Source organism: Triturus cristatus, chromosome 8, assembly GCF_964204655.1.
Source record: "Triturus cristatus chromosome 8, aTriCri1.1, whole genome shotgun sequence".
Classification (NCBI taxonomy): Eukaryota; Metazoa; Chordata; class Amphibia; order Caudata; family Salamandridae; genus Triturus; species Triturus cristatus.
In genome coordinates, this window is record NC_140591.1 from 439,704,460 (window position 1) to 439,723,597 (window position 19,138).

The 19,138-nt window shown below is 45.0% G+C and overlaps 1 protein-coding gene across 3 annotated transcripts in view; it reads left to right on the forward strand.

Annotated features, from left to right (window-relative positions):
- The window catches only part of LRCH1 (leucine rich repeats and calponin homology domain containing 1), a 633,328-nt gene that overhangs the window by 367,073 nt on the left and 247,117 nt on the right, over positions 1-19,138 (forward strand). For all 3 annotated transcript variants that reach the window (XM_085621846.1, XM_085621844.1, XM_085621845.1), the window contains exon 9: positions 4,108-4,223. In XM_085621846.1, the coding sequence (XP_085477972.1) occupies positions 4,108-4,223 (116 nt within the window). The remainder of the gene's footprint in view (positions 1-4,107; positions 4,224-19,138) is intronic.

Consider the following 19,138-nt stretch of genomic DNA (forward strand, 5'->3'; position numbering starts at 1 on the left):
GTGTTAAACACCCTCACCCAAATTATGGGTTGAGGTTCTTTAACGACTGGTATAGCCTTCATCAGTGGGCAATAGTATAAATCTGCCTCAGCTACCCACAACTACCAGTGCTGTTCTTGATATCTTTGACACAGATTTTTCAAAGCCTGGTGTGATTTCGTTTGTGTGTCCTACAGCATCCTAAGTACTGCACTCGGAGTTTTAAAAACATGTCCAGCCCTTTTTCCATCCTTCCGCACACATCGTTCTGCATAGTGAAGTTCTAAAATACTCGTTGTACCTACAGTAGGCAATCTTCCCATTAAGAGGCTCTGTTGTTTCTCATTTAAATCCATCCATTATTCATTATATCATGTCGTTATTTCATGTGAACAAAGAAATTATTGTTCCATCATTGTATTCTTATCTTCTGTTGTAGAGGAGCAGCTTCTTACCCTCAACGTTCTTAAGATGTTTTCTGTTTCTTTACAGGGAAGATTACCTTTTTGCATTGTTTTAGTTCTTTTTATCTCTCTTAGCTGCCTCTGACAATGGACTAAACTGTTGTAGATCCATGCTGTTCTACTATACCCCCATTCAGTGCATGTTCACAATCTCCCTTGCTACAATGATTGGTCTAGGATTGATCATATGGCTCTATCTGTAGCTGAGTATCTTAGTGTAGCCATAACAGACTGATGCAACCTAGCTCCGGGGGGACAAAGTTGTCACGTGTATCTTCTCTTACCATTTCCACATGTCTAGTTCCTGTGTTCTATAGGTGATAGTGCACTTAAACTTCCCACCTGCGTTTCTTTAACATATTGTTCCCTTAGGTCTAGAGTACTTTAAAACTTACCATAATAAATATGAAAATATCACAATTCATCATTAACACAATACACGCTTCTTTTTGTTCTGTGGAGTAAACTCGGAGAATAAAAATGAGCAGGATTAAAAAACTAATTATCCTTGAAAGGTATCTAACAACACAGCTAGAGGAGATTGAAATGAAAACATGGAGGAAATTGTTTCAATTAGGACTTGATACCCTGTGATGCAACTCTTTAGTGTGTACTAAGAAAGTCAGATTTTCACAAGAATAGGTACTACCCATGAAAACACATTCACCTGTAGCTCATGCTACTCATATTTTTTTTGTATTGGATTCATGTCCTGCTGCAGTGATCTTAGTTTGTGTTTTAGTATACAGAAGCATACAGAGGTGTCATGACTTTTTATACTTGCGCGTCATAATGAAGATTCTTGTTTAAGCAATAGAACAGCTATAGGGCGAGATCCACTCAATTTGATTCAATCAATAGTTGAACTACTTGATTTCTGGGCTAGTACTCTTCCCAAACTGGCCGAGGAGAGATTTCTCAGGATAACACAAAAGCAGCTGTCATAAGAGAAGATGGATCTCTAATTTTGAGCTGCAGCCTGCACCTCTTTTTTTTTTTTTTTTAAGCCAATTTTCTTTCTTTTTTTTTTTTAAATCATTGAGCATACAACACACACTGCCATCCTACCCAGGCGGCAACATCAAATGTACACGTACATTGCATATCATTCTATGTCATGAGTACATGGTTCAATGCAATAAAACTCAATAAATACATAAACCAAACATAATAGCAAATAACAAATACATCATGGGCGTCAATAAAGATAACATATTTTATACCGTGCAATCCAGTGATGATGGGTAAACCCCATGATATCCCATGCTTGGACCATGAGAAACAATCAGACTACATTTGTGAGTAGCTGTGGAGCTCCCCCCTCCTAAGTATGGAAATCATTGTGGCCCGTCAGCGTGGTGAGTGTATCTGTAACTCCGAACCAGAATGTCACAGCATCCGGACACAACCAAAACATGTGTATTCGATCCGAGCTAGGTACCTGCCATCTTGGGCAAAGGGAGGAGGTCCCGAACATTTTCTCTAGGGTAGACTGGGTGAGGTATGCCCTGTGTAGAATGTTAAATTGAATGTAATGGAATATGGCATTGCGGGACACTCTGCATGGATAGTGTACGGTGTGTTCCCATACCTTGGGCGTTTGGACTCAAACTATGTCCACTTTCCATAGGCCACAGAGGGATAGTAACAGGTCCGCGGTCGTGCGGGTGAGAGCTTTGATGAACCAGGTTACCAGTTTCCTTGCAGCCTGCACTTCTCATGTACAATTACAGAGTGAATTTGCAATAGCTGCTGTACCTCCTACAAGGCAGCTGAGGAATGACCTACTTTTTGGAGGAGGCCATTTTTGGGATGGATCCGCGATAAGGATGTACCTTGAGAGGCACAGAAGAGGGGAATGTAGTCTAATGAGAGTACCAGGTGCTGCATGGGTTTTCCTTTCATGCACTACACATTTCTCACACTGTGGATGCTGGATCAGCCAGTGGACAATAAGAATCAGCTGATATGGTACACTCAAAAGTGCTGTGTTCAGGGCCTTACATTGGCCCAGTCATTATGTACCCCGGTAGAGGCAAAATGGCACAATGTGTCTCAAGAGCAGGATCTTGAGAACCCTGTCTACCTGTCCTTCTCTAATTGTGGATTAAGTCAATGATTTACAAACTTTTTGGGTATAAACCAGTGGTTTAAAAGATAGGGTCTCTCTTCCCAGTCAGTAATCGTTGCAATTGAAGGAATAATTAAAACCTTTTGTCAGCTCTCTTGCAAGCAGTTAAATTGTCCTGGTTAAAGATTTATGTGGAAAGGAGATCAGCTAGAGCATGTCACATTATTTCCTCATACATGCAATCTCTCCGTGCTCCCACCACAGAACCAGCCGGGATCCGGGAGGAAAAAAGTTATAAGAAAATATAAACAACATTTCCATAATTTATTAGTTAACTTGGAGATCAGAATATGAAAGTATTGTACTTTCTCAAGGTATATCAAAACCATCTCCCAAACAAAACTGAACAAAAAGTATAAGGATAAAATTGTGAGACTAGAAACATTTCTAAATTATAGTATGCATACTCAGCCCAAAGAATCGGGGGCACATGATCACCATCTGCACCAGAGCAATTCCTTTGTTTGATCTGGAACACGTTTGTTTCAGATTACTTGTTTTTGAATTCCAAAGTACTCTCTTGTGTCCATATCAATCAGGCAATGGTCCACTCCAATTTCTTTTTGGACTACCTACATCTAAATGAAAAGAGAAACATCACAAATTGAACATTGGATTATCTCTGAAGTTTTACTTATCAGAAACATGAATAACACCCTAAGTTGTGCCACTTCAGACGGATCCTTCACACATGGTCTTCCAAGGTTCCTGAAGTAAAGACAATTGCTTCTCTAGATACTTTTTCATCCAAGGGTGCTCTCTTCTAGGTGAGTTAAATTTCCATTTTATTCAGTGCATAAACTACAGGTTTTAGCAAATGCTTCTCTTTCAATACTAGGTTCAAGCCTGAAAGATGGTTTGGGCAAAACAACACAAGTTAATTTTATCTGTGTAGGGCATTACTGAGAACATCATCCAAATCATTTCCTGATTTTTAATCTTTTTAAGCTTTGGAATTATATAGTATGAATTGCAAGTAAAACAATTTAGTATTTGTTAAGGGCTTGAAGGCTGAAATACACAGATTTGTGTGCATGTTATATATCACTTGCTAAGCTGAAGTGCAATGGAGTGCAACAGTACAATGTAAGCAGATGATTCTTGGTCACGTACAGTAGTCTCGAGAGGGGTGGAGTTCTTCTCCGGGTTGAATGGGTAGGAAGTGGATCCTAGGAAGCCTCTAATCTTTGACAATGGAGATGCTCTTTAAAGAGATGATGGGTTGTGGGACTGATAGGCAGAAGGATGTTGGTCCTCATGCTTTAGTTCCTCACTGCAGAAGACAAATCATAGTATTTTCTTTTTTGCCCTTCTTTACTTTCAGTTTCACAATGTCAAATGTCCTTGTGTTCATTTTGCATCCTGCTATGAACCTCAGGTGGCGATGTTAAGAGTTGTTAATAATCGAGACATTTATATTGTATATGGGTATTATAACAAGTAAATGATCTAGTTAGTGACAATTTAATTCTGTGGCTTGTTGGTAGAAATACTTGCATTTACATTTCTGTGGTTTTTCTTTCCAACTCTTAGTGGAGTCTCATCAGCAATCTCCTCTTCTAATTGACAATGACGTCTCAGGAGACTCAAGACTACAGTATACCGATGAAGCTGATGTCGTCACATCTCCGTTTATGAACTACATCAAGGCAAGTTTTTCATTAAACCGCTCTGTCCAGCAGTGCATGAATATGCTTCATCTCTTCCACACATACAAACTGTAAACATCTGTAAGCATTGAAATAACAATACCTGTGCTTGGGTTGTACAGTTATATTTTTGATAACCATGGATTTTAGTTAAAAATTCTTACAGTGTATTATCTTTTTGCGGATTGTCAATGTCTGTATTATCATTTGCTCTTCATGGGGTGATGTTGATGGCGTATCTAGATATGAAGTAGGAGGTGGAGTGAAATAGTGAAAGCTTTTATGCTACAGGTAGGCAATGAAACAGATCTGTGGTCACATGTATGCATATAACACACATGTTCATACCATTGTCATGATGCGTGCAATCTATTCAGGTGGTGTTAGCAGAAACTCATTTACACCATCACCATGAAGTAACCTGTTGTCCTCTATACTTATTTTGTTTTATTTATCGCCATAGTGTAGCTAAATACTAATAGACGTCAAGAGGTAGTCCTCCCCACTGACCTTCTTACCATGACTGAGATAAGGAGTAAGCTGAATTCTGTTGTTTTTATTTATATTCTGGTCTAGAAGAAGCCTTTGTCATGAACTGGCCTTTGTTTAGGCAGTACAGAGTAATTTTGTGACATTACTTGCAATGTTTATTCATGCAGAGCTGGTGTCATACATCCATATGAGAAACAAACTTTAGACCTTATATGTTGTGTCAGCCACATAATGCCTTTTGATAGTTCAAGCCCTACCACTTTCCAGCTACTACTCGTGCACACATGATATAAACTGAAGGCCTGAATTCAGTCTGCGACGTGAACTGTATGTGGCTGGAGAGTGACTGCGCTCTAGCCACCCTTCCCTAACAAAAAGCAGTCCAAAGCCTTACCTTACGAAAGGCAGTCTACGCGCTAGGCCTTAGACAAAGACCCATCCACAATACCTCCTTTCCCTGCTCAGTGGCTGAGACTGTCTGTGAAAAGTAAGGTACGACATGGGCGTGAAAAGCAGAATTTTCAAATCAGGACTGCTTCTATCTCTCCATGCAACTGCTCTGTTACTGCTTTTCCAATGCCAATGCTGAGCCAGAAAAAAGAATGTACTGAAATTGAAAAAAGAATTTTAGGATAAAACTGAGTTTTTCTGTGGAAAAGACACAGATTTGTCTAACGAAATGAAAAGATTGTGTTAGCACAATGTCTCAATTTTCAGACAATGGAATGCAGTTGTGAAAAAATTATTTAAGTAATGAAAAATATTTAAGCAGTGTTTTATGCTGCGTGTGGTAGACTTATTTGCTGAACTGGATACCATGGGTAAATTACTGTTATGACTTGCGCTTCCTAACTTGTGTGGTTTCATCATCTATAGTAATAATGGTTAGTAGGATATTATTGGTACTACTCTCTGCAAACCTAGCATGGACGCTTGGTGTGACCGGTCTTCTGCTTGATCCTGTAAGGTCCCTGGTAATTGAATGGCAATGCTGCTGTGGGTCTTCAAGCCTAGTCTGGGTCTGAAGTCTATGGCCTCTGATTGCCAGACTGCATATTGATTAACCATGCCACCCTGTCCATTCCAAGCAGATTCTCAGTCATAATATACCGGCAATCTTCTGCGAGGGAAAATGGCAGAAAAAACCTACCGCAGTCGAAAGTAGATGTTGCGCCACCTACCAGGCTTTGGATATAGTGCTTCTCACGTTGGTAATGGAGCTTCTTTTTATCCTCCTTCTAAGTTACCAGTTTACTCCTTCCCAAATGCATTGGTCTTTATAGTGGTGTAGGTTAAACCTGCATTGGCAATGCCAATATGTCTCAGTGTTGAAACCTATACATTTTGCCAATGATGTTTTGTATAAACCTGCTGCGAATGCAAGCACATCCACAATGGTCATCTAGGAATGCATTTGTAATATTTGAACAAACTCGTTCAAAGTTGGCCAGAGTGAATGGGCGTTCATCCTCTGTGGAAATCTTTTAATGAATTTGTAATATTTGAACAGACCCATACAAAGAAGGCTGCATGGATGTATGTACATCTGTGGCAGCCGCTTTACAATCATTTTATCCAAATAATGCAAAAGCATTTCTATGTGCTCAACACACCTGCACATGTGCACTCATGGGTGCTCATACTGAAATGGGTAAAACCCCATTTTAGAATGGATGATTGCCTGTAGCGCAGCAGGCATAAAACAATAAAAAAAAATCAAAAGTGAGATAGGTGTGCCATGGGGTGGTTGTGGGATAGCAACGTAGGGGTGGTTTTAAATCTAAAAAAGTGAGTGGGCGGCAAAGGGAAACAAACTGGAGAGGAGGTGGAGCAAAGTAACGAGAGAAACACTGTATGACGGGTGAGAGCAAGAAAACATGCGCACCCCCATGGAGTGCATTGACAAAAAGAAACAAGCATTTGCAATGCAATAGGTCTCGCATTTGTGTGAGTTTGAGCTATTGACATTGCAAATAACAAAGGCTTTTATTTTTGTTTTAAAAACCTAAATAAAAGGCAGTCATTTACAATGCCATTAGCTTAAAGTCGGGTAACTGCGAGACCTATTGCATTGCAAATGCTTGTTGATGTATGTGTCTTCTGTGCCTTCTCTTGCTCTCTGTAAATATCCAATGTAGAAAAATTAGTTCCGGTGGGCAATTACCGGCAACACCGGCTCAAATTAAGCACCGCCTACTGATGTCTAGGAAAGGGTTGGGAACCCCAGGACACAACAAACGTGGCCCAAACACCCTCTGGCCCCAAACATACTGAGGCCTTCTGGACTGCAGCCAACAATGCCAACCCCAGCTAGCAAGCAAGCGTTTGTCTGCGCAATTGTAACCTGCTCAACTCTGCAACTCATCACGTCCCTACGCACCAAGCACCACAGCCTATATAGGTGCACAGGGTCTGCAGCTGGATTCCTTCTACCAAGCGACCCAGATAAAAGGCGGAGCAGCTCAGTGTGACACTCTGGCAGCAGAGACAGCCTTTCCACACTGTGCCTTCAGAGAGCAGAGTGGCCAGACTGCATCTGGAGCCAGAGTTCTAGTGCCACCTGCAGACCCCCCGGCGCTGGACAGGGTCGGCAGATGGATTCCTCTTACCAAGCGTCCCGGATAAAAGGCGGAGCGGCGCCTGTGACGATCACCCTGAGCAAGCATCTCGGCAGCGGGCGGAGCAACTGTGGGTTTCAGAGGACTTTTGGGTAGCGCCTCGATATGCACGCCTGTGATTGGCACCTGTAACCCGCTCGTTCGCCCTCAGACACCCACTCAGCTCACTGAGCCATCTTTGGCTGTGAAAGTCTCGGCCTCGGATTGCACAGGAGGATCTCTACAGGAAGAGCACGAACCCCCAGAGCCGTGTTATATTGCAGGATTCCGGATCTATGTATCAGGCATATTGTTCATTGAGCTGTCTCACTGGGAACCTCAGCTCTGCAGAAGCTGCACTAACGCACTGAGCTATCCCACGTGCTTTGCACCCAGTGGCTAGGTCTCTGGGGAGAGAGCGTGGACCCGTTGAGCTGCCTTCCTGGGACCGGAACCTCTACACTGCTGGTCACATGCACGTTCTGCAGCAGGTGCATGACTCCTCTGAGCTGTCTCACTCCATTAGGGACCCAAGCCCTGACTGGCGCATCTGCATCTTTGCACAGAGGTCTTTAAAAGATTGAGCTGTGTCACTGGGGTTGGAACCGCTGCCCTGCTTCATGCACACGAGCTCCGCGGAAGCTGAAGCATTAACCCACTGAGCTATCTTACCTGGACCCCCTGCTGCACGTGCACACAAACCTCAGAGGGTGCATCCGAGTTGTCTTCATTGGTTTGCAACCTTTCATGGTAGTTGCACTGAGATCTCTGCAAGGGGTGCATTAAACCCCCCAGCTGCGTGCCGGAAAAAGTTAATGGCTGAATTGTAATGAAGAAAATAGAATTATATAATGTTGCACAGTGTTCCAGGGCAGCGCGCGACTGACAGTCCTCCAAATGAATCACTTCCATTAACTGCAGTTCTCTTTGCCGGGTGCCGGCTGATATCACACCCAGCCTTCACTGTATGTACCCTGTCGTAAAACTAAATAAAAGGGTTCGAAATACCTCTTCTCCCATTGAAAGGCGGCAGCTGCCTTCCCAGCGTCAGGGCGTCCAGCACTAGCTGCAACAAGCAAAAGAGAAAGCAGCTCCATGTCCGGGCCGGGGAGGAGACCTGCGAGGGAAGGGGCTGCCCGCGCATGCGCGGTACCTGTAACTTTTGCGTGTTCTGCGGCTCGGGGCTCCTGTGAGCAAAACGGAGCCCCGTGTGTTGCTGCAGTGACCGGCAGGAACAGCAGAGGAGCAGCGCAGAGTCCCAACAAGAGCCGGTAAGTGCTTGGAGCGCGTGTGCGCATTTAAAAAAAAAAACGAAATTGCATGAGGCTGCTCAGGATGGAAGAGGATAGGAGATGTGCACACCGCGTGGCTGTACGTGCGCGTACACCAACTTAAATCCGCCAAAGCCTGCGCGTGCCCATCTCCTGTCCCACTTCCAGCGCGAGTCAGCACCAATAGATCTCGCTGGCACAGCAGCGCTTCGCGCTGCGTTCGCCAGGCGAGACCTAAAAAGTATTTCCATGTATGGAAGCAACATCAGTAGGAGGAGGATACAAGTCACCCAATGGAAACAGTGTGAGGACGAAATGCTCCCGAGTGGAACAGAGACACGAATAGGGAGGAGAACCACTGAACCAAGTGGAGACAACTGAAAAAGACATGGAAGCCATTCAATCATAGGCAAGGGGGTTGACCCAAAGCACGCTCTACGTATATTGGAAACTATAGGTCTGTTCAACAGAGAGCTAAAGTTGCCTGTCGCTGAGATATGACAGGACCCCAGACGCTCATCTCTCTGTGAGTTTAAGTGGCTGATTTCTGTGAATTAACAAATGTGGGTTTTTTGTGAACGTGAAAATGTAAATGATGCTGCTGATATAACTGATTTAGGATTGACGTGGTGTGTGCAGTTTAAATAGTTTTAGGTAAATGGCTCATCTTATATTTTTATTTAGTTGCAGTGATTCTTTGTTTTTGTGAATGTGTATCCTGCTGATTCTCTTTGAAAATCCAGTTCATATGTGTAGCTATGATTTCAGTCTACGGTTTTAGTGTATCCTTAAAAATACAAAATGGCAAAGTAAATTTCTATTGCAATTCAGAATATATGCTTTATCACAATAAATCCTGATTCCTTCTTGAGTTTGTATCCGTGGCCATTTCTAACAAGCATTGGCATAGCCAATAGGTCTCGCTTTGGGACCTTATAAGTATTTAGTTTTGCAGCACAATATCCTTGGTGCAACAACAACTGTTGCATGACAAAATACTTGTAAGGTCCCAAAGGCGAGACCTATTGGCTATGCCAATGCTTGTTATTAGTGTATCAGTGCCTGGGTGTGTGAGTAACTGTGTGGGTGTGTGAGTGGCTATTTCGGTGTGTGAGTGGCTGTGTGCGTGGTTTTGTGAGTGGCTGTGTGAGTAGCTGTATGGGTTTGTGAGTGGGTGTGAGTGGTTGTGTGGGTGTATAAGTTGGTGCGTGTGTGTGTGGGTGGGTCTGTGAGTAAGGTGTGTGGTTCTGTGCATGGGTGTGTGCGCGAGTGTGTGAATGGGTGTGAGTGATTTTGTGGGTCTAGGAGTGGATGTGAGTGGTTTTGTGGGTCTAGGAGTGGGTGTGAGTGGTTTTGTGGGTGTGAGTGGCTGTGTGGTTACGTGAGTGGTTGGCAAGTAGTTTTCCAGTCAACTATTTTCCTTTCAGGGAGAATTATGCACAGCAAACAGAACAAGGGGTTGAAAATATGCTTAGATTCTGAGGAAACATTTAGTTAGAACTCAAAATAAAGTTCTAGTAAACTCCTGGGCCATTTAGTGTGATGGGTTTCCTTGTCCTAAGCGAAACTTTGACCCTTTAGTATGGCAGCAAACCATTCTCTTGATTCCATGTAGTCTGTTGCTTTCCACATTCACAGCCAAGCCTTAAAGACCCAGGAGAGTGAATTGTCAATTCAGACATAATTGCAGTAATGCACTCTTTGCTGTGCTCCAAAGAACACGATGCTGGTGGCCTGTTTTTCCCAACTGTTTTGATTAGGGAACAGAATCATCTTCCCCCGATGACTGCCTTGGTGCATGATTAGTTTCAAGGAGGCTTGCAGAGGAATTGAACTAATACCACCCGTAATACCTGTAAAATCAAGAGGTCAGGTAGAGAGCAATAGATGGGCAAGCGATCATGCACAATCTCCACTGGAGGACAACTACATTGCAGAAAGCAGATAAACTTGGCCGGGTCGGAGGAGAATGTCCTGGTGAATGGACTCAGAAGATGGGGAGCACCAATGCCTGTGAGCAGCAGCAAACATGCTTGGACACGTGGGAAGGGGGAGGTTTAGTATAAGGAGTGGCCACTGCTAAAAGCAAAAAGATTATACAAGTTTATAGGGGTTAAGAAATGAGAGCGGGGAGGAAGCTTAACTGACACACAGACATTATATTGTACATCCCTGCTATGTACTTTAGAACAAGTTTGCCCACTATAGAAAGCAAGGCAAAGTGTAGCATGGTAGTTTGTTCAAAGCATAACAAACAAGCGGCTGCGAAAGTGATCGCGATTGCGATCAAACATCAAAGCGGCCGTGCACATGCACTGTAGCTCTAGGTTGGCCTGGTAGCACTTTTTGGAGCCCTCTCAAAAAGTCTCGCCAGACCAGCGCATGCGCTGTGTCAGGCGAGACCTAAAAAGAATGTGTTTTTTTCTGTACGTTTCTGTAAACTTGATCAATTTTACCTCAGAAATAAATAATAAGTTGGTTTAACATCAGTGCAGTATAAAACAAGGGTTCAGCTAAGTCCTTTTCTTCAAGCTTGTGTTATTTTCATGATTGATTGATTCATTGATTAATTAGATGGATGGGTGTATGGATTGGACGGATGGATGGACAGATGTTCGCTCATTGGTGTAAACCATGTGCTGCTCTGAAAGAGGCGTCGTTTACCCCTGAGTGTTTGGCTGGGCAGCTTGAGGGTGCAGAGGGCATGCTGCCCGGGTCAGGTGAGGGTGGCCTTCAGTCCTCTGTTTCTGACAGGCAGTGCTCAGCTGTTCTGTTTTGTGACCGGTAGTAGTCAGCTGTTTTGAGCTTATTTCACTACTGCTGGGGTAGTGGGTAGTTACTGTGAGCTTTAAGTATCAAAATGACGTGAGAGCAAGATTCCCACGCCATGCACGAGGAAACTAGAAGACATGGGCCAAAACTCGGGTTTCAATTGCTTTCTTTTGAGGTTCTTGTTTCAGTTCATTGAAATCAGAAAGAACTACAACTCATATTTTTCACTGCAATGCGTGGAACTATAATTGGGTTGTATTTTTTTCCTGGAATGAATAAATACTGTCTCTAAATATGCTTCCCTACTGAAGTAGTCCTTTGATCATTTTTAGATCTCGCCTACGCAGTGCGCATGCGCCGCATAGGAAAAAAGACCTTTTGCAATTGATTCACTTTTCGCCCTTAAAACGTGCATGCGTTCCATTGCCTTCAATGGCAACGCGTGCACGATTGGGCGATTTTCTTGCAGGAGCGAGCTTTGACACCATATGTTTGCAATTAACTTGCAAACACATGGTGCCCCTGGCTCGCTCCCGCAAGGGAAATGCTTTGTGTGTCTCCCATTTTCCCTCACTTGTGAGCGCGAGGCGCGTGCGCTTGTTTTTTTAGACACGCACTCTCTCTCTCTCGAAAACATGTTCTTTGCAAATATGTATCAATAAACACGTATTTCCACATATATTATTACAGTGTAAAGGTTATTTGTCACGTTATTCCTGTAATGGAACATAAGTAACTTGAAACCTCGCTCAACCCCACTGTGTTTAACCACAGCCAACAAAGACCTCGATCAAAATAAATGCCATACTCATTTTCCACCCACCAGCAATCAACAGGTCATGAATCTTCCTGCAGATCTGCCATTAAATGCACTTTACCAGCTTGTTCCGGGATTGAAAACAAAATGCATTGATGTGAGGGTGAAATAGACGCCGTGCTTGATGTTTTTGAATTGGATACCAGCGCAATTACCGATCAAAGGGTGTCAGGCTCCCCCACAGAGTTACCTGTGTCTTGCAGAGAGATCTCGCAGAGACGACATGGGCTATCGTCCCCACACCCACCTCATTCCTAGTTGAATGGTCAACGAACTAGGATAGAAGGGGGGGGGGGCAGGGATGTTAGCTAGTTATCTGGGTGATGTCGGAATGGAGTAGCGGGCGTCCCTCTGATGTCAAGGATCGGGAACGCCAACTGGACCGGAAGACAAAAGGACACCCGTTACCATCAACACTGGCCACCTGTGACCGTTCACATGCAAACACACATTCGTGAGACAATGAGTACCTCAGTGTAATTTCCTGAAGGTCGGTTACCATCAAAAGGAAAGGAACTGTAGCCTTGCCAGGAGTTAACGCTCTTGCGCTTTTCAACATACGTCACTGGCAAAGTCAACAAGCGCTCCAGCGTGGCATAAATCAACCATGGACAAAATCAGCAAGCGCTCCAGCGCAGTATAAGGAACTGAAGACAAAATCAGCAAGCGCTCCAGCGGGGCATAAATCAACCATGGACAAAATCAGCAAGCGCTCCAGCGCGGTATAAACAACTGAGGACAAAATCAGCAAGCGCTCCAGCGCGGCATAAATCAACCATGGACAAAAATCAGCAAGCGCTCCAGCATGGTATAAACAACTGAGGACAAAATCAGCAAGCGCTTCAGTACGGTATAAACAACTGAGGACAAAATCAGCAAGCGCTTCAGCGCGGAATAAACAACTGAGGACAAAATCAGCAAGCGCTCCAGCGCGGCATAAATCAACTATGGACAAAATCAGCAGGCGATCCAGCGTGGTATAAACAACTACGGGCAAGCGGTAAGCGCTCCAGCACGTGGTCGATAGGTACTCACGGTGAATGCAGCTAATGCTCCCATGCGCCTTGCTATGACGTGGCAGGGCTTTAGATGCTCCAACACGGCAGCAATACTCACTGTCTCGCGTTCCTGCGGTACACACTCCAAACATACGCTCCGGCGCGGCAGAGGCGGTGAAAGTCTTGTGCCTCAGCGTTACTGCACGGATGACCAGTACCTGAATCAGGCTCCAGAGGTAGTTTCCGAGTAAACGTTGGGACAGGCATCGGGAATTAATCCGAAGCGCCATACCCGGGGGAAAGCCGCAGCTGATAAGCGGTTTCCCCCGGAAGCGCTGATGACGTTCCGCTATTTCCGGTGAGAGACTGGACTGCTCATGGCAGGCACCGGAAGTGGGAATGTCGCGTCTCACTCGCGCACACCTGACGCGCACAGGCACACAACCATGGCGCGCACAGGCACACAGGTCAGTCGGACCATGACAGGGAAAGGACACGAGGAGGAACTTGCCAAACAGAGCGCAGTTCAGAGGCAAACGGAGACTCCACTTTTCACTTTCACGGCTTCAAAACATGACCCTGTGCTCTGTAAGTGGTAATGAAATCCAACATTTACATGATCAAAATAAAAACATAAATCCAGTTTATAAAGCTCGAGATGTTCACTTTTTCTGATGGAAAAGCTGAATATATTAAATGAGTTTTTTGAACTGTCAACGAGCTAACTTGTAACTTTTTCAGTTCTTTAAACGTGCCAGAAAAATACAGTTGCAGGTTCATATCAACTCTTTACATTGAGGTACATTTTAAAAACATTTTGAAAGTCACTTTAAATAAACAAGCATTGGCATAGCCAATAGGTCTCGCCTTTGGGACCTTGTAAGTAAAAAAAAAAAAAAACTGAAGTGTAAGACTTCACGTTTACATTTACTGCACCCTAAATACGAAGTAAATATAAACGTGAAGTCTTCTACTTCAGTTTTTTTTTTTCCTTACAAGGTCCCAAAGGCGAGACCTATTGGCTATGCCAATCCTTGTTGTTTTTGGTGTTTATGTCAATGTTTGTCGTGCGTGGTGATGAAATGCAGTGTTGTTTGGCTAAACTTCTGTTTCTCTTCTGAGCGCAAACCATGTTTTCATATAATTTGTAAGAAAGTGTTTTTCAAAGCACAAAAAAAATCACATTTGTCCGTTTCAAGTGACCGCTTTTAGCACTGCAGTTTTGGTATATTGTGGGCAGAGTGTATGCCTGGCATGATATACATTTCCTAACATTTGACAAGTCCAAACAGGGAAGTATGAATGAAACAGGAAGACTTTGTAACGTAATGACGTGTAGGGGCGTGCTTGAGTGTAGCGAGGGTTTCTTGATTTTTAAATTTTGTGGGCTCATTTTAGAGGGGTCCGTGAAGACCCAGAAATTCGTGCCCCTGAAGACTTTGCAGGCATGAGTCAGATGTACCACCTTCCGGGAGGTGCGGCCAACCCTAAACGGAGGACGGCTAACACCCCTGCAGGCGGCAGACAAAGAGCATGGCAGCCGCAGGGCACGAGAGCGCGCCAAGAAAAAGGTCAGCGAGTGACCAAGTGAGTGGGGGTTCAAAGTGACCCAATCCAGAAAGAAGGGCGTGGTCACAAGCACTGCCTCAAAGGTGACTGGGACAAGCAATCCCCAGCTTTGTGCCAGAGGAAATTGCATGTTCCAATCATGCTGACCGTGAGCTAGGTTACCCACAATACCCGATAGAATAGAGACAAATTAGGGCAGCTATGGACAGCAACCCTGCTCGGGATCACATTCGCATATTAAGGAGGGAAGCAGAATATCCCAAAAGAGGTACATTGGAGGGATTGCGTGAAGGCGCTATACCCAAGGCCACTAGAGTCAGGCGATTCAGCGTCCAAGCGAGTTTTCTTGCACCTGCCACATAACTATTAGTATGCATATCCGGTATACACAGTAATTACAAAGGGTTGACGCACAGCATCAGGTCTGTGCTGAGGTTTCAACTGAGCACCCTTCAGCTGACAATGGCGGTATTGAAATATGGCGCAGCTAGAAAGAGGAGGAAGCCTATGGCCAGGCGGGGTCAACGGAGACAAGATGTCAAAATAACTACAAATATGGCCACGACACAAGAATATTACATGGCATAATTCCAGGGAAATCAGGGCTTCAAGATGTTTTTTTTCTGAAGGGCAAAGTCCCGAGCCTTACTATTTCTGTTGGGTATGGTAATGCTGCAGATCACTGAAGTTAAGGGACTCCCTCTGGTTGTTTCCCCCGGAATTACACAGATGGCCAGGTTCATCTGTCCAGAGGAGTGATCGAAGTTTTCCTTCTGAACATTGTAGGAGGGGGTCACTCGAATGGCTGATTTTCTACTACCAGTGGGGGGAGCTGTCAGTGGTAGGTAAACCACCTTCAACGTGGCAGGGAGTCACAAGGTTTAACAATAAATATCTTCACATAAGAACGTAAAAGTGCAATTTCCCGAACAAGGTCCTTGGGATGCCTTACGACAGGGACTCTTGAGACCAGTGCAATTGCCAGAACAAGGTCCTTGGGATGCCTTATGTCAGGGACTCTTGAGACCAGTGCAATTGGCTGAACAAGGTCCTTGGGATGCCTTCCGGCAGGGCCTCTTGAGGCAAGTGCAATTGCCCGAACAAGGTCCTTGGGATGCTTTTACGGCAGGGACTCTTGAGACCAGTGCAATTGGCTGAACAAGGTCCTTGGGATGCCTTATGTCAGGGACTCTTGAGACCAGTGCAATTGGCTGAACAAGGTCCTTGGGATGCCTTCCGGCAGGGACTCTTGAGACAAGTGCAATTGCCCGAACAAGGTCCTTGGGATCTTTACGGCAGGGACTCTTGAGACCAGTGCAATTGGCTGAACAAGGTCCTTGGGATGCCTTCCGGCAGGGACTCTTGAGACAAGTGCAATTGCCCGAACAAGGTCCTTGGGATGCTTTTACGGCAGGGACTCTTGAGACCAGTGCAATTGGCTGAACAAGGTCCTTGGGAGGCCTTACCGCAGGGACTCTTGAGACCAGTGCACTTGGCTGAACAAGGTCCTTGGGATGCCTTACGGCAGGGACTCTTGAGACCAGTGCACTTGGCTGAACAAGGTCCTTGGGATGCTTTTACGGCAGGGACTCTTGAGACCAGTGCACTTGGCTGAACAAGGTCCTTGGGATGCCTTACGGCAGGGACTCTTGAGACAAGGGCCCGGATAAGGTCCTTTAGGATGCCTCATGGCAGGGATAATTGAGGGCATACAAAAGGGTAATAATGGTCAGCGCTGGGCAGACACAGCACTTGCAGCTCCGGCATGGTCACGGGGCCACGAACGCCATACATTCGATAGCAAGTTGAAGCCTTGAAGCCGCAATCCACTTTACCAAGTAAGTGACAGAAGTAGAGCTGTCACAGCAGTTGGAAAGTGATTTATGACAATCTTGAAGAGACATCATGACTGCAAGGATGATGCATTGCAGAATTAGGCAAGTTATGGTTATTAATATGCAATAAACTATAGGATGTACGCTGTATCATTTATTATGAAAATGCCTTGCGTTGTAGTCCAAGATAAGCCAGAGATGACTAGTGTGTACCAACTTATGATGTGAATAAACTACGGCTGTTCTAACACCACAAAAGGTCTTGGTGTACATATTAGATAGAAAAAAGAGTTCCCCGGGTAGGCCCGTGAGTTGCTTGCACAGCTGGGGGGGTTATACTTTGGAAATAATTGTAACTTGTATCTGTCTAATTCACACAGGGTGTGAGGCCCCGGCTGTGCAGGTGACTCAACCCTTTAGGTGCTCCGAACCCTTCAAGGGGTCCCCATTTAGCCCAAGATCAATGTATGTATTAGAAATTGGATACTCGTGCGCCTCTATGGATATCGGGGGGCCCCATCATTGTGCTTTGCGCCACTGAATTTACACCTAATTTGCAGAAGTGTATAAACAGAAATACAACTCTGAAGTACTTGTGCATAAGTTACTAACTGTGCAGACATGAATTGAAAGAGAAAGGGAGTAACAACACCTTTGTACTCTTTTATGGTGAAGATATCTGACGCTTTGGACTACTCAAAAAATGTCTGACTCCTGGAAATGTACTCCAATCATCGACTTCTCCTGGAAATATACACCAGTCACAGATTTCCAGGCGTACTCCTGTGCATTAAATGTTCACGTGTTCAAACCGGGTGTAAAATTCTGCATGTTTAAATACGACATAAATGTACATTTTTTAAAAACATGTTTAACTCCATGTACTTTGTAGAATCTAATCCACTACAACCCTCTCGTTCCATATACTGACACACTTGCGCCCTTTTCAGGAGTAGTGTTGTGTGCAAAACCAGTGTGGGAGGCAAACTGCAGAATGGTTGTGAATACCCTCAAACTTAAAGCTTGGTGGTGTTTACTACAGCGGCGTTCCTCTTCATCCTCCGAGTGTCCGTATTCCTTGCTCGAATCCTCGAATTTGGGACTGTGGCGATCTGCCACGCTGGTGGGATTTCTGCTTTCATAAGCGCCATTTGAGACGGCGGAATGTCAGCATTCCTCATTCCGGTGACCTGTGTTGGAATTTTATATTCGTAAATGGGTTTTAAGCATGTTTCAGCACACGTATGTGTCATGTGAATGAGCCAGTTGTAAAAGTGCACGTCGCCCCGTTTTCACTGGATAATGCAGAAATAGGTGCGGGACTGGAAACAAAGGGGATTCAAAAATTGAACAAAATTATCTATTTCCGTAACTCTAGTCATCTGAATTGTATGCACTGCACAAGAGGTATTTTTTGATTGGAAGAAGGCATGCATGCTTCAAAAATACAGCCCTTTATCTCCTGGGCATTAGCCAGTAAAACTGTCATTAAAAGTTAAGTGTCCCCACCCCTGACGACAGGGCACAAATACACCACGATTGGCACAGCTGTGCTTTTATGGGTGGCACGAACACGGTTAAGCAGTTATTCTGTCGACCGTTCGCAGTTCAAGGTCACCGCCACATATTTTGCTCGGCTGCCGCTCGCTTCCTTTTACGCAACTTTGCTGGTCCTCGTCCAAAACATTCTTCCAAAGCAATTGGCGACACTCAGTACTGTCCGTTCAAGCGGGCCGGCGTGTCTTTGTGTGAACACAGGTTACCTGGAGAAAGAAAATGGTAGTACTATTTGCCAACTTATAAAGCGACCAGGGCCGGACTGGCCGTAGTGGGCACCGGGCAATCCTCCGGTGCGCCGCAGGGGTGGGGGCCGGTTTTGGGTCCCTGGGGCTGTCTTTGTTACAGGGCCAGCACTTTGCCAGGGCCGGTTGTGGTTCCCAGTCCGGCCCTGAAAGCGACCTCTTGACCTTGAATTCCCCGACCCGTCCACCGCTCTGAAAGTGGTATAGGATTCTAGCGGAGTGGGCTTCCTCTGACATCGCCATGTCAGCTCGTGCTATCAGCCAGCAGGGCCCGGTCAGCACTGGCGGCCTCGAGCAGGGCCCTGTCAGCACTGGCTGGCCTTCAGAAGGGCAGTGTCGGTGATTATCAGACACCAGTAGTGTGCCATCTCCCTGCTTTGTGGACTTACTCCGGCAGTGGCCCTCGCCCCGCCCTGTCCATGTGAGTGCCGCAATGTCCATGTGAGCGCTCATTCTCGCTTGGCCCCCTTGGTGCTACCGTCACCAAGGAAGTAGCCAGTATATAAAAATACTCCCCAGTACCAAGCTAGAGAAGCGAGTAAACCTGTTGCTCTCACCCAGTTATCCTCCTTCCGCCCATCTTTCTCCTGTCTAGCCATCCCTTCTCTTTCCACTAAAACATTAATAATCCATCCTTTCACCTTTCATATACATATGCATCCTCTTATGCTATTGCCCATGTCTTCATTTATTCATTTATTTGCTCCTTCACCTATCGATCCGTCCAATTTTCCATCTATCCTTTCATGATTACATCCAGTC